We start from the raw sequence: 16881 nt of genomic DNA, 5'->3' as shown, positions 1-16881 counted from the left end.
ATTTAACGTTCGTTCTTTGACTGGCAGTGTTGTCTTCTGAATTTAATCATATTTGGTTGTTTATCTAAATATTTTCTTACTGGTTGTATCCTTTGGATTCTACCTGGAGTCTTTATACTTAAAATCTTTCTAAGTATCATCCATATCTTCTAAGATCAGTACCTTCAAAATTTTTAGTGTTGAAACGTATTAAGTGGATAAATGGTTCGTTTCTTTTGTTCAGAAACGAGGATGTAGGAGTACTGTAACGATAGTCTCTATTGATTAAGTGATGAACGTTAATGAATTTAAGAGAGTGGAACACAGAATGAAAATGTGAATATGAGAACCGTTTAATATGGGCGAATGATATTGTGAACGAATTATTGGAAATGGATTTTAACGAGCGTTCCAAGGAGGAACGTCTCAGATATGATTGATTATTGAGTTTTGTAAAGTATGACTGTGGGCATGCTAATGCTGGCTTGGTCCATCCTGATATTCCGTGATGCTCATCTTCACGTAGAAGGGAGTAGTCATATGTGGGAATGGCAGGAGGTCTTTCGTATCCCTCACTTAGCAGGGGCGAAGGATTAACCTCGAGTGGCAGCTGTTGAGGGTATCCCAGTTACTACATCACTCGGGTGCAAGGACGCCTGTAGCTACACGGTTCATACAGTCCGGACGGTCTGTCTTATATTACATTTTTCTATGATTATTATTTGATGAACCACATGCTGTATGTGTGTTTTGAAATGTAAATGTATGTGTTGATTGTATAAATTAAATATTATAAGCTTACCCTTGCATTTCCATTGTGTTGTCTTGTATATGTACCTCCGTCTTGTCAAATGCAATGATCATCCGTTGTGGATGTGAGCAGATGATGGTACTTCCCTTGAGCAAGTGCTGGAAGAAGAAAATTTGGATGAAGCTAACCTGGTAGAGGTTGAAGTAAAGGCCGAGCCTTAGAGTGCTCGTTAGAATAGTACTGTGCGTGTTAGTATAGTATGAACGTTCGGCCAATTATTTTGTAAGGCCGTTCGTCTTAACCATCTCTGATTGTATTTTGAGCGTACGTTCTTTCGTATTCAAGCCGTTCGGCTTTTAAACGCTGAGTTTAATGTAAAGACTGTTTGTGATTACTGTTAATTGTAATTAATTCTGATTTATGGTAATTACTGTATTTTGGGATGTTACATTAGTGGTATCAGAGCAGTTTTGTTCTTTTAAGGAACACTGTAGGCTATGAGTGCACTACGTTTTTGCTGTGTGCTTATTATGTGTTAATGAGTTATTGTTTTAACTCTCGAACTTTACTAACGCTTGTTTTTCTCTGATCCAGAGAACTAATGGCGCCTAGACTTCCTCCTCCTCCCCAACCGAATGAGTCCGATACGTCCAGCAACGCTAGGTTGTTGGAAACCGTAGTTGAACGACTGCATCAACAGAACACCACGTTGCTGGAGCAAAACGCCACCCTGATGCAGCAAAACCAAGCTGCTATGCAAGGTTTGGAGGCCTCGCGTGTCAATTCTGAAAACACGCAAAGGCAGTTGATGGAAATCTTGGCTGCAACTAGAGGTGCGCCTGGAGCATCTTCTTCAAACGCTGCTCAACCTGCTGCCGAGTGGAGTTTGGAGAGCTTCCTGCAGCATCACCCAGCTAAGTTCAGTGGGAAGTGCCTCCCTGATGAGGCTGATCAGTGGCTGGGAGATATTGAGAGAATTTTCAACGCCAAACGCTGCCCAGATGTGAACAGGTTGGCGTACGCTGAGTATTTGTTGACTGGTGAGGCGAACCACTGGTGGACGAGCGTGAAAGCTCTCTTGACAGACGCTCAAACTCCTATTACTTGGGAAGTGTTTAGGGGTAAATTCTACGAAGAATATTTTCCTGATAGCGTCCGGTTTGCAAAAGAGGTGGAGTTTCTTCAACTGGTCCAAGGCGGGATGTCTATTTCTGAATATACGAACAAGTTCAAACACTTGGTTCGTTTCAACACGATGGCCACAAACGAAGAATGGCAGTGCCGTAAGTTTGAAAACGGACTGCGGAGTGACTTGAAGGTTTTGATCTCCAGTTTGTGTATACGGACGTTTCCGGCCATGGTGGAAAGGGCCAAGGTTTTAGAGAAGAACATGGCAGAAGCGGAAAGGCACAAGAAGCAACAACAAGTGAGTAGAGGGACTACAGTTTCCAGGGGCAATGTTACTCCAAGAAGAGCCCCGTACGCTCGTCCAAACCAGCCATCTAATTCGAGCGGTTCTCAAGCTTTAGTTCCTGCTGGACGAGCTGGTCAGTATGGAAATGTTACGTGTTTCCAGTGTGGAGGACCACACTACCGTTCGTCCTGTCCTCAATTGGTGGGAGTGAAGCACTGTAATCGTTGTGGGCGAAACGGACACTTGGAAAATGACTGTAACATGGGTGGACGGGCAGTGATGAGGCCACCAAATGCTGGCAGAAATCAGCCTAGAGGAGGACGAGCTCAAGCAGCTGGGCGTGTGTACGCTATTACTGGTGCAGAGGCAGCCAACTCAGGTACACTGATCATTAGCACATGCCTTGTGTTTGGTACATCTTGCTGCGTGTTATTTGATTCGGGAGCAACGCATTCCTTCATCTCGAAGGCGTGCGTTTGCAAGCTGGGATTAGAAGTGAGTGAGATGCCGTTCGATCTGGTGGTGTCAACACCAGCGGCTGGAGAGGTTAGGACGTCCACTATGTGCGTCCGGTGTTCTATAGAATTGGAAGGGCGTAAGTACAAGGTTAATCTCATCTGCCTACCTCTTCAAGGGTTGGAGGTGATTCTAGGAATGGATTGGTTGTCTACCAATCACATCCTCATAGATTGTGGGAAAAAAGAGTTGGTGTTTCCGGATGAAGAAGAAGAAGAATTTTCAGTAACGCTCGGTCAATTAAAGGAGGATATAATGGAAGGAGCAAGCTGTTTCCTGATCATGACACAGGAATATCAGGAGTTCGGAGAATTAGGAAAAGAACGAACGTCCAGGGAGGGCGGTATTGAACGAACGGTCGTGGACGAGTTTCCAGACGTCTTTCCGGAAGAGATCCCTGGACTGCCTCCTGTTCGGGAAGTTGAATTCACCATAGATTTGGTGACGACAGCAGCACCTATCTCGGTTCAACCGTACCGAATGGCGCCTGCAGAGTTGGCCGAATTGAAGAAACAAATTGAAGAACTCTTGGACAAGCAGTTTATTAGACCGAGCGTGTCACCATGGGGAGAGCCAGTACTATTAGTGAAGAAGAAGGATGGCAGCTCTCGGTTGTGCATAGATTACAGGCAGTTAAATAAGCTGACCATCAAGAACAAATACCCATTGCCGAGGATAGATGACTTACTAGATCAACTGCATGGGGCTGCAGTATTTTCAAAGATTGATTTGAGATCCGGATATCATCAAATCAGAGTTAAGGAGGATGATATTCATAAGACAGCGTTCAGGTCGCGGTATGGGCATTATGAATACGTGGTGATGCCATTTGGAGTGACGAACGCTCCAGCCGTGTTCATGGAGTATATGAATCGCATCTTCAGGCCTTATTTGGATAAGTTTGTAGTCGTCTTCATAGATGATATTCTCGTCTATTCCAAGACAGAAGACGAGCATGAGGAACATCTTAGATTTGTACTTGGAGTATTACGTGAGAAGGAATTATATGCAAAGCTGTCCAAGTGCGAATTCTGGATGAAGGAGGTGCAATTTTTGGGACATGTGGTGTCGGCTGGAGGTATCTCAGTAGATCCAGCTAAAGTGCGAGCGGTGTTGGATTGGAAGAGTCCGAGTACGGTCGCTGAGGTTCGTAGCTTTGTGGGACTCGCGGGCTACTATAGGCGTTTTATTGAAGGATTTGCTAAGATAGTAGCCCCGCTAACTCAGTTGACTAGGAAGGATCAACCGTTCGCCTGGACTGATCTGTGTGAGGAGCGTTTTCAGGAGCTGAAAGTGAAATTAACGAGCGCTCCGGTATTAATCATTCCAGACACGTCCAAGCCCTTTGAAGTTTACTGTGATGCATCTCATCAAGGGTTGGGCTGTGTGCTTATGCAGGAGAAGCGGGCAGTAGCGTACGCATCTCGCCAATTGAAAATTCATGAGAGGAACTACCCCACACACGACCTGGAACTGGCAGCGGTTGTGTTCGCATTGAAGATTTGGAGGCATTACCTATACGGATCCACATTCCAAGTCTTCAGTGACCACAAGAGCCTCAAGTATTTATTTGATCAAAAGGAATTGAACATGAGGCAGAGGCGTTGGTTGGAATTTCTGAAAGACTATGAGTTTGAGCTGTTGTATCATCCTGGGAAGGCCAATGTGGTGGCGGACGCACTAAGCAGGAAGGCAGTGCATGTCTCGGTTATGATGGTTAAAGAGTTAAGCTTAGTGGAGAGCTTTAGGGATTTAAGGTTGCAGTTTGAGTTAGAACCGAACAGCATCAAGTGCTGCAACCTTAGAATATCAAGTAATGTGTTTGATCGAATCTGGAAGAAGCAGCGTGAGGATGAAGATCTGGTGAAGATATTAAACGCGCTGGTTTCAAATAAAGATAAGGACTTCAACACAGGAACGGACGGCATGCTGCGTTACAAGGGTAGGACGTGCGTTCCTAACGATGGCGAGCTGAAGCGGATTATTTTGGAGGAAGCTCATCACAGTCGTCTTAGCATGCACCCTGGCATGACTAAGATGTACCAAGACCTACGAAAATCGTTTTGGTGGCCTGGAATGAAGAGTGATGTAGCACGATTTGTAGCGTCTTGCTTAACTTGCCAGCGTGCTAAGGCCGAACACCAACGACCAGGTGGTTTGCTTCAACCACTGGAAATTCCTGAATGGAAGTGGGACAGCATTTCCATGGACTTCGTGACTCATCTACCACGAACGGTGAGGAATCATGATTCAATCTGGGTGATCGTGGACAGATTAACGAAGAGCGCACACTTCTTGGCCGTGAACCTGAAGATGTCAATGACTAATTTGGCCAAGTTGTATATTAATGAGATTGTTCGTCTGCATGGAGTACCTTCAAGCATAGTTTCTGACCGAGACACGAGATTCACCTCTCGGTTTTGGCAATCTTTACAAGGTGAATTGGGAAGCAAGCTGCAGATGAGTTCAGCATATCATCCGCAAACGGACGGTCAATCCGAACGTACTATTCAGACGCTAGAAGACCTACTGAGGACGTGCGTCCTAGATCACTTAGGCGCATGGGATGAGGTGCTGCCTCTTGTGGAATTCACGTATAACAACAGCTTTCAAGCTAGTATTGGAATGGCGCCGTTTGAAGCTCTCTATGGGAGGAAGTGCAGAACGCCACTTTGCTGGTTCCAAGAGGGAGAGAACGTGCTAACTGGACCTGAACTCATCCAGCAAACAACCGAGAAGGTTAAGTTGATCCAAGATAGGTTGAAGACGTCCTTGAGCAGGCAGAAATCCTATGCGGATAGAAGAAGAAGACCATTGGAATTCGCTGCAGGTGATCATGTATTTTTGAGACTGAATCCAATCACTGGAGTAGGCAGAGTTGTTCGTCCAAAGAAACTGTCTCCCAAGTTCATAGGGCCGTATCAAATATTGAAGAAGATTGGACCAGTGGCCTATGAACTCGCATTGCCTCCTCAACTATCAAATCTGCATCCAGTCTTCCATGTGTCTCAGCTTAGGAGATACATAGCTAATCCTTCTCATGTCTTGGAGCTGGAAGACATTCAACTGCGTCCAGACCGAACGTTGGAGCTACAACCAGTCCGCATTGAAGATGAACGTACCAAGCTGCATAAAGGAAAAGACATTCGTTTGGTAAAGATTGTATGGGACGAAAAGACTGGAGATTCAACGTGGGAAGTGGAGAGTGCAATGAGGAACTTATATCCACACCTATTCACGGGTAAGTTCTAAATTTTCGAGGACGAAAATTTTTGTAGTTAGGGAGAATGTGAGATCCGTAATAATTAGCTTAAGTTGATCCTGACACCTCACCCTTAATGCTTGCCACCTCATTCCCAGCCATTTAAAACCCACTCCCAATTCTGATTTTCACCTCTGCTGTGCACGAAAATTTAAGCCACCATCATTTCTCTGCTACATTAAAAATGCACCAATCTTTGCATGCAAGCACACCACGTGTCACGGGAGAGAATTCCAAATCAGAGTTTGGTGTGCATGTGGCAACCTGTGACACGTTCTTCCAATTTAACGTTAGTTTAACAAAATCAGACTTTTCGAAAACACACTTTCACTTACACGAACTCATCTTCAACCTCTGAAACTCACCCTTTCATATTCTCCAACTTCTCTCTTGAACCAGTGAACTTCCTTTTTACTGTAAAAACTTATATCTCTTCTCCAATCACGATTTCAGCACCGTAGGAGTGTTCGTCCAGTTGTGATCTTCATTTTGGACCGAACAGAAATTAAATCCAACCTGGTAAGTCTCCTTACTGTAGTTCGTCCTTAGGTTTCTGGAAAAATAGAGTTTTTCATACATGCAAGCATGTATTCTAAGTGTTCTGTGTTCCATGGTTAGATTTTTGTTTGGAAGAGTCAAGAACGTGAGGAAAGTTAGTTGGACAAAGCCATTTTTACTTCTAGGACAAGCTTGAATTCTAATCCGGGTAAGGGAAGCTATGTGTTTAATTTATACTGCATGTTGTGTAATCTGAGTTGTATGAATGAAAAATGTAAGGTTTGAGTTGTATGGATGATCACTGTTATTGTGCATGTATGAACTGCATGATGTTTGAGCTGTATGATTGACCACTGTTATGGAATCTGGCTTTCTGATTTTGATTTATCTGTCATGAACGATCACTGTTTGCGTGGATTGTATATATTGTTGGTGGTTTGAAATGCATGATGATTTGATTACGTATGAATGGAGTATGATTATGGTAGAGTTGGAATGATTAAAATGTTGAAATCTGTATGAGAATGATGTTAGTGATGAATTAAATCTGGAATGAAAGTTATAAAGTTATAAATTTGAAATCTGGAAAGTTCTGTTAAACTTGAGAAATCTGGAATTTTAATCTCCCCTCTGATAAGTGACGCTCGTCCCGGTACGGTCATAGACCGTTCGGGGTTCAGCAAAATAACTTAGATTTGGAATTCCTTCATTTGGAAGGAATTCTGCTAGAGAACGAGCGTCCCCAATTTTGTGAATGAGCGTTCGGTTCAGCTCAGTATAGATAAATATTTGAAACTTTATAAATACGTGACGTTCGGCCTTAAGTCGAGCGTTCGTCCTCAATGACGTTCGGCCTTAAGTCGAGCGTTCGTCCTTGATGTCATTCGACTTTGTGTCGAACGTTCATTTTACAGAGCGTTCGTCATTTTATTAAACGTTCGTCCCAAATGGGCGCTCGGTCTTATACCGAAGCGTTCGTCCTAGATAGCGCTCGGTTTATACCAAGCGTTCGTTCGGATTTATGCTCGGTCATTGACCCAGCGTTCGTTAAAGGAGGGTTCGGTTTTATAACTGAACGCTCGTCCTTATTATTGAATTCTGAATGCGAACGTAACTGGCGTTCGTCCAAATTGTTATTTAACGTTCGTTCTTTGACTGGCAGTGTTGTCTTCTGAATTTAATCATATTTGGTTGTTTATCTAAATATTTTCTTACTGGTTGTATCCTTTGGATTCTACCTGGAGTCTTTATACTTAAAATCTTTCTAAGTATCATCCATATCTTCTAAGATCAGTACCTTCAAAATTTTTAGTGTTGAAACGTATTAAGTGGATAAATGGTTCGTTTCTTTTGTTCAGAAACGAGGATGTAGGAGTACTGTAACGATAGTCTCTATTGATTAAGTGATGAACGTTAATGAATTTAAGAGAGTGGAACACAGAATGAAAATGTGAATATGAGAACCGTTTAATATGGGCGAATGATATTGTGAACGAATTATTGGAAATGGATTTTAACGAGCGTTCCAAGGAGGAACGTCTCAGATATGATTGATTATTGAGTTTTGTAAAGTATGACTGTGGGCATGCTAATGCTGGCTTGGTCCATCCTGATATTCCGTGATGCTCATCTTCACGTAGAAGGGAGTAGTCATATGTGGGAATGGCAGGAGGTCTTTCGTATCCCTCACTTAGCAGGGGCGAAGGATTAACCTCGAGTGGCAGCTGTTGAGGGTATCCCAGTTACTACATCACTCGGGTGCAAGGACGCCTGTAGCTACACGGTTCATACAGTCCGGACGGTCTGTCTTATATTACATTTTTCTATGATTATTATTTGATGAACCACATGTTGTATGTGTGTTTTGAAATGTAAATGTATGTGTTGATTGTATAAATTAAATATTATAAGCTTACCCTTGCATTTCCATTGTGTTGTCTTGTATATGTACCTCCGTCTTGTCAAATGCAATGATCATCCGTTGTGGATGTGAGCAGATGATGGTACTTCCCTTGAGCAAGTGCTGGAAGAAGAAAATTTGGATGAAGCTAACCTGGTGGAGGTTGAAGTAAAGGCCGAGCCTTAGAGTGCTCGTTAGAATAGTACTGTGCGTGTTAGTATAGTATGAACGTTCGGCCAATTATTTTGTAAGGCCGTTCGTCTTAACCATCTCTGATTGTATTTTGAGCGTACGTTCTTTCGTATTCAAGTCGTTCGGCTTTTAAACGCTGAGTTTAATGTAAAGACTGTTTGTGATTACTGTTAATTGTAATTAATTCTGATTTATGGTAATTACTGTATTTTGGGATGTTACATTAATTTTATTCTTATATCAATTATAATTTTTTTATTAATAATCGAGATTATTTTGAGTATCAAAATTTTTAATTTATAAAATAATGTATAATTTAATCAATGATTAATTATTTTTTATCTTTAAATTAGTTTTTATTTAATAATTTTTTTAGTGCTAATATATATAAAATTATTGCTCACGCTAATTAAAATTTACAAAGATACAAAAGTAAATGTACGTATATCTTAGTTATTTAAAATAATAAATAGATTAGTTAATTCAATCAATACATAAAATAATTGAATTACATTAACTAAAATGGTATCCATTACCATCTTACTTACTACTTTTATTTACAACAATGAACTAGCTATAATTAATGGTAAAGAGTTAATATAGAACAGAGATTATATTCATTTAAAACTCTTGACTAGTAACAAAATATTTTCCCAATTGTTAACATACTATTTTATCGTCATCCTTCATAAAACCTCGTTTTGTCATGTTAATTATAAGTATATTGTAAATCAAAATCCCCCAAAAAAAAAACCATTAAAGGATTGAATTAAGGCATAATCCAAGTATATGATGTAACATTAATATATAATTAATTGGACACACAAAGACAACAAAAGAAAATAATTTCTCTATATATCCTTATCATTTCCTATTCTTGTGTCAAACAACAAAATCATGGCAATAAAAGAAAAAGTGCAATAAACTCATCTCCTAAAGAAATAAAGAACGTGAATGGGTGAAAATCTTGGTATCAATCATTCAACAAATTCCACTTCCAAATTTATATTTAATAGGGTTAAATATGTTTTTAGTCCCTAAACTATTGACCGTTTCTGGTTTTCGTCCCTCTTCCAAAGTAAGGTACAATTTAGTCCTCAATCTTTAAAAAACGTTCGTTTTAGTCGAAAAAACGAACGTTTTGAGGACTAAAACGAGGACTAAAAACAAAATTTTGAGGACTAAAACGAATATTTTTCTAAAGAATGAGGATCAAATTGTACCTTACTTTGGAAGAGGGACGAAAACCAGAAACGGCCAATAGTTTAGGGACTAAAAACATATTTAACCCTATTTAATATAAGTCATTAATCATGCCATGGTATTTAGATAATCAATGAGATTTTCACCATTTTGGATTATTAATATAGGCATATATTTCAACATAGTCCTCTTTTATGACCAACTGGGATAGTCATACAAGGAAAAAAGTCAAACACTAACAATAGAAAGGTTAGAATTTAGAAAATGCTGATGTAATCTCTTTTCTACTTGATACAGTAATATTGTATATATGGTTATATGGTTTGGAGCACTCTAAGTGTTTCCATATTAAATTTTTTTTTTCTGAACAAAAAAAAAAAGTCATTTAATCACCAAAATAATAACATTTGCAAATTGTAATTTAAATCAATTTACATTTAATTTTAATGCAAACTTGGTTTGTTATTGAGAACTGTTGTAGCATAGTGGAATCTGTAACATCCCAAAAATATAGTGTAAAGTCATATAATAGGAACATCACATTCATAATATTACAGATCAGTTCTTACAAAAGATAGAATGTACGGTTATGGTCGAACGACTTACAAAATAGTAAGGCATTAAAACTGTACAAATATACAATCCTAGACCGAACGGTTTAATAAATACTTATACCGAATGGTCCTCTAAGATAATAAAACAGCAGATGGCCGAACGGTTCTACTGTTCGACCTTAACATCTACCTCTACCAAATTTTCTTCTTCCAGCCCCTCTTCCAGCAACGCTTCTCCTTCTGCTCACATCCACACGAATGATCATTGCAACAGAAGGACAACCACCGAACGTACAAAACGAACAAGACAGGAAGTAGGGTAAGCTTATGTAATTCAATTCAAGTATCAACATAGATTTCACGCAATTCAAATAAACGAGATAGTTCATTCACTTTTACATGCAAAGCCTAATGCTAGATTCTGACTGTCCGGACTGTATGAATTTTGTGTAGCTACGACGTTCGTGCACCCGGGTGATGTAGTAACTGGGATACCCTCAATAGCTGCCACCCGAGGTTAGTCCTATATGTCCAAATTAACCATAAGGACTAGGACCTCCTGCCATTCCCACACATGACTTACCTTTCTCTACGTGAGAACGAGTAATCACGGAATATCAGGATGAACCGCCAGCTTAGCGTGCCCACATTCATACTTTACCAATTCCAATATCCATTCATGAGCTATTCCTCCCCGGAATACTCTTTCATAATCAAAAGTCGTTTCATCCATATCATATTCCATCATCTTTCATTATTAAACCTCAACTGAACCAATTTGAACAAAGATCCCTTAGGATACCAAATACCGAACGTAAATCTTCAACCCTGAACGAGATCGAACACTTGGGGTGAGACCGAGAGGTCTCCAGTTCCAAAACAGATCAAAACCGAGAGAGTTATTATCGGTTGAGAAAGAGACCGATTACAATAATATTTCTCAAAGACTAATAGAATCGAAGGTTATTTACAAGGTGAGCCAATTTAATGAACTGACTCATGAGAGTTTAGACCGAACGTCAATAAGCCTAGGCCGAGTACTAAGACTCTAGGCCGAACACCATAGAAACTGATACTGTAGGACATCGAATAATAATAAGTGATGGAATTATATGAAGAAACCGAATGCTATAAATACTTAGCTTATTTATGAGTTTAACATCAAGGAGAACGAGTGTTAGTCGAAGACCGAGCACTGTAGAGACCGAACGCTATTGGTTTCGGCTTAATGCTCTTATTTAAAAATTAAATTACAGAATCAAGGTCGAGCGCTTGGTTTAAGACCGAACACCACTTAGTACGAGCACTTGGTGTAAGACCGAGCACTACTTAGTACGAGCACTTGGTGTAAGACCGAGCACTACTTAGTACGAGCGCTTGGTGTAAGACTGAGCACTAATAAACTTATAGAATAAAGGCTTGATAAATATAAGATACTATTTAACTAGTATTCAAGAATGAACAAAATATACAAATACATATAGATATACTGAAGTTTATAACCAAAATGAAAACGCTCGGTCCTCAACTGGAATTCTCTCCAAATGACAGAATCCAGTTCCAACCGAGTCCACAAGAAAACCGAACGGTCAAAGACCATTCAGTGACGAACATAAATTTTCATATGGAATTTCATACTTAGAATTCTTTATATCACTTCATTTCTCTACATTTATCTCTATAAATTCATACATCCATATCATAGTAAATCTTCATACTTCATACAGTCAAAACATAGCAACAATCATATTCATTCAGCAATTCAACGAACATGCATCCATTCAAAACGAACATAAAAATGAACATAAAAAAAATCAAATTATATAAGCTTCCCTTACCTCTAACGTGACCGAACGTTTCCAGATAAGGTTATTCATTCACCTCTATAAGTCCTTCTACCCTCAATGCTCAACAATTTCCAAAACTAAACCAAGTAAAAACCAAAACACTATCAGAACCACTCATTTTAGAAGAGTGATCAACACATGAAACCAGAACTTGGTTTGCACGTCCAGGAAAACGCACGACTGAGTGAAGAGAATAACTTACCAGCTCAGCTTCACAAACTGATCGGTTCAATCGAAAACCCTTGAGACCGGAAGAGTGAAAATGGTGCCTGAGTGATGATCGGAGAAAGGAATGGTTAAGATTTCTTAGAGAGAAGATGAAGAAATCTAGAGATAAGGAGGAGATTTCAGAAGGTTGAAGATGGATGGTGCATGTAGAGAAGTGGCACGAAAATTTGAAAGTTTCAGTTTTACTCCTATCGTCAAAATCGTTCGTCCAATCTGCATCACACACCTGTCTTCCACTTTCTAAACTTCAGACGCTCCGATCGCTTACACCTGGCGTCCACTCGAATGGAGTTTTTTAGTGGATTTTAAATGGGTTCTGAAAAAATCTTAATGGGTAATTTTTTTTTCTTGACCCTATTAGTAATCCGACCCATTTTGTGTGCTCCACATGTTGTTTTGATTTGATTTTAGTCATTTGTTCTAATTTGTTTTTGGTTATTTTTTGTTTTCATGTTTTTTTTATTTTATTTTCTTGTCTAATAAAATATGATTGATGATAACTCACACTTTCTACCTTTCATTAATTTGATATTAAAGAACAATTTTAAAAACTTCTTATTATTAAGTCACCTAATGTCAATTAATACTATTAATTTATAGTACAACATCAAATCCTATAACTTATTTTGGATAATTTTTTTTATCTAATTTATAAAATAAGAGTTAGAATGTCTCCCATATTATCCACCTCAAGTTTTATTAATTAATTATAAATTATTATGCATAATTATTTTTTATCAATTTTACAATTATAATCATAAAATCATGGTATTAACTATGATTCAATTTTGATTTTATTGATTGAAAAAGGTCAGAAAATTCTTATTTAAAATTAATTTTCAGTTGTTCCACTTTGCCTAATATATTTTTTGATAATAATGTAAAAGTTCCTCATATGGTGAGAAATTAAACACATAATAAAACGTTAACGTGTTGAAAATACACTCGATGAATAGGCTAACGTGTTTGGAATATATAAAAATTCATCACCGTCATTTCATAATTTAATCAACACGTCATTAAACACTTAAAAAAAATAACAATTTTATGTTTAAAATTTTTCAGAGAAACGTTTCTTTAACTTCCTGGAACTATTTTAATTCTTTCTATGCATGAGCACACTTTTATACATTTAACAAATTATAAAGTAAAATAAATTTAAAATCTAATAATAAAATAAGATAAATTTGAAAGCTCCAGTACTTTCATTAATGTAACACCCCAAAATATAAAACATCTCACACCCAAATTTATTTCATTAATAAAGAAAACATCGTACAATATTACAATCTCCATTTAGGAGTAACATAGTTCACACTAGAAATACATTATAATTTCACACATAAATAAAACACTCTTAATTTTATTTATGTTTTATTTTTTTTTTCTTAAAATATTCTTCATTTTTCTGCTGCTTCCTCCTTCACTTGAATTGGTTCAGACGTCGTTCCCTCATCTGCTCCCGTATAACAAAAACATTATACGATCATCGCAAAAATAAGATTTTTCCGGCACAAACAAACAAGTAAGGGTGAGCTACCATGCAACATTCAAAGAAAAACATTACACTATTGCTATACGTAATACATTCACCATAAATTCATGTAAAATGCAATTATCATTCTAGACTCTATTATCCGGATATAATGTTGATGGAAGTCTCGGGTGGTCATGCACTTGTGGTGATTTCAACAACAAAAATTTTGGCCAAATATAATATATCATATCACCCACAAGGTTAATCCATTAATGTCTATAAACATAGACTAGGACCTCCTACTACTCTCACCACATAACACATCCTTCTCTAATTGATACTGGAAGATTATTAGAGTTTTAGGATAACCACCAACAACAGGACCCTCAACATCAACATATACACTAATACCATACCAATATAGAATCTCTCCATGAGACTCATATCATGCTCATTTTCCTCAACTCATGTCATACTATTACAAAATCTCCTCATAAAACTCATATCATGTTCAGATTCATAATTTCATATCAACATCATAAAATACATTCAACACAGAAATCATACAAGATAAATATATTACAAACAAATTAACAATAATAAAATCTTACTATAAATAGTCAACGGAGAAGAATCAAATGTTTGACAATCATTAAAATAAACTTAATAAAAACTCTTGGGGAAACAAGAAGTTGAATCTGGCAGAGCCGGTTAGACAACTTCTCATCCTTCCAAGAATACAACGTAATTAAATAATAAGAATAATAACAGGTTTGGGGAAATAAGAAGTTGAATCTGGCAGAGCCGGTTAGACAACTTCTAATCCTTCCAAAAATAAAAACGAATAAGGAAAACAATATAAAGTATGGGGAAACAAGAAGTTGAATCTGGCAGAGCCGGTTAGACAACTTCTAATCCTTCCAAAAATAAAAACGAAAAAGGAAAACAATATAAAGTATGGGGAAACAAGAAGTTGAATCTGGCAGAGCCGGTTAGACAACTTCTAATCCATCCATAGGCAATTAATAGCATACATATGCATAACATAATCAACATCACATTTTACAACTATCACACTTGGATCTAAGCACAAAAGCATGTTCTCATCAAAAATTCAAAATCATACAGAAACAAAATACTTCACACTCAAGATTTAAGATCAACCAAAAGCAACATATACAAGACTCAAAATAATACCAAACAAAATGTAACTCCCCTTACCTCTATTCCAGACTTAGGTTCCTCTTCTCAAACCGTTCTCCAGAAACTTCCAGAATTTCCCCTCTTCAACTAGAATTTCCTCCAACTCTCTCCTCTCACAATTTCCCTAGAATTTTGGTGCAAATCTTCATCCTCCCCCCCTTGGCTATTTATAGCCAAAAATTTTTACTATTCATTTTTACTATTCATTTTTACTATTCACTTTTACTATTCATTTTTACTATTCAAAAATTATTTTTTATTCACCATTCTTATCTCTGAATAATTGATTCTACGTGGAGTGTCCTCTTCCACAATTTATTTTAATATTTTTTTTTTAACTATTCACTATTCACTATTCACTATTCACTATTTACTATTTACTATTCATTCATTTTTTTTTTTAACTTTTAAAATAAATTCTCAAATTTTTAAACTCCTTCCTTTGAAATTATTATTATTGTTACCTATCATAAATTTTAATTTATTTTTTTCTTACCATACTTTTATTAACTTTATAAAAATAAAAATAAAACAACTATTTATTAAATTTAAATATTTTTCATGGGTCTTACATTCTCCCCAACAACAAAAATTTTCGACCTCGAAAATTCGACACTTCACAAAAAAAGATGGGGATAAGAATGTTTTACATCATCTTCTAATTCCCAGGTAGAGTCACCTGTTTTCCTATCCCAAACTACCCTGACTAAGTTGATAGTTTTCCCTCTAAGCTCTTTGGTTTTAGTGTCTCCTATACAAACAGGTTGCACTTCTAGAGATAGATCCTCTCTGATTTCAATATCTTCTACTTCTAAAATGTGAGAAGGATCATGAACATATTTTCTTAGTTGAGAAACGTGAAAAACTGGATGGAGTTTGGCTAACTGAGGAGGTAACGCCATCTCGTAAGCGACAAGCCCAATTCTTCTCAAAATTTGATATGGACCAATGAACTTAGGAGAAAGTTTCTTCGAACGAAGAGCCCTTCCTACTCCTGTAGTTGAAGTCACCCGCAAAAAGACATGATCTCCGACTGCAAACTCCAATGGTCTCCTCCTTTGATCAGCATATGACTTTTGTCTGCTCTGCGAAGCCTTCATTCTTTCTCGTATCAACTTTACTTTGTCCGTGGTCTGTTGTAGTAATTCAGGTCCTATCAGAGCCTTTTCACCGTCCTGGTACCAGCATAAAGGAGTTCGACATCGTCTTCCATACAGAGCCTCGTAAGGTGCCATTCCAATACTAGCATGAAAGCTATTGTTGTAGGTGAACTCCACTAGAGGAAGTACTTCATCCCAGCTACCCAGATGATCCAATACACACGTTCTGAGTAGGTCTTCTAACGATTGGATGGTTCTTTCAGATTGTCCATCGGTTTGGGGATGATACGCAGAACTCATTCGTAACTTGCTGCCCATAGCTTCCTGTAGAGTTTGCCAGAATCTAGAAGTGAATCTTGGGTCTCGATCTGACACAATGCTTGAAGGGACGCCGTGCAATCTTACTATCTCTTTTATGTACAGTTGTGCCAACTTAGCCATCGACATTCTCAGATTTATTGCTAAAAAGTGAGCAGTTTTTGTCAATCGGTCAATGATAACCCAGATAGAATCATTACCTCTTATTGTCTGTGGTAAATGGGTGACGAAATCCATAGCAATGCTATCCCATTTCCATTCTGGTATGTCTAATTGTTGTAGCAATCCTCCAGGTCTCTGATGTTCCACTTTTGCCTTCTGGCAAATTAAACAAGCCGCTACAAATTGTGCTACTTCCTTCTTCATTCCTGGCCACCAAAAGGACTCCTTGAGATCTTGATACATTTTAGTCATACCGGGATGTATGCTAAAACGACTT

The 16881-nt window shown here is 38.0% G+C and overlaps 1 protein-coding gene across 1 annotated transcript; it reads left to right on the top strand.

Moving 5' to 3' along the window:
• The first annotated feature begins 1985 nt into the window (after positions 1-1985).
• Positions 1986-5912, top strand: LOC148194100 (uncharacterized). Its single transcript, XM_088097107.1, has 6 exons — positions 1986-3199; positions 3416-3806; positions 3888-3974; positions 4059-4142; positions 4260-4602; positions 5656-5912. Exons 1-6 carry the CDS (start codon positions 1986-1988, stop codon positions 5910-5912), a joined length of 2376 nt encoding a protein of 791 aa, XP_087953233.1.
• Positions 5913-16881: the final 10969 nt, after the last annotated feature.

Source organism: Vigna umbellata, chromosome 8 (genome assembly GCF_029865625.1).
Source record: "Vigna umbellata cultivar VRB3 chromosome 8, Vumbellata_1.0, whole genome shotgun sequence".
Taxonomy (NCBI): Eukaryota; Viridiplantae; Streptophyta; class Magnoliopsida; order Fabales; family Fabaceae; genus Vigna; species Vigna umbellata.
This window is presented reverse-complemented; position numbering and strand designations above follow the sequence as displayed.

Bases quoted from the DNA above. Each gene is read 5' to 3' on its own strand.
- LOC148194100 (XM_088097107.1), top strand. From the start codon at position 1,986: ATGGCCACAAACGAAGAATGGCAGTGCCGTAAGTTTGAAAACGGACTG. The intron at 3,200-3,415 runs GTTTATTAGACC...TCATCAAATCAG, and splicing joins GAAGAACTCTTGGACAAGCA to AGTTAAGGAGGATGATATTC. The intron at 4,143-4,259 runs GTTGTGTTCGCA...AACATGAGGCAG, and splicing joins ACGACCTGGAACTGGCAGCG to AGGCGTTGGTTGGAATTTCT.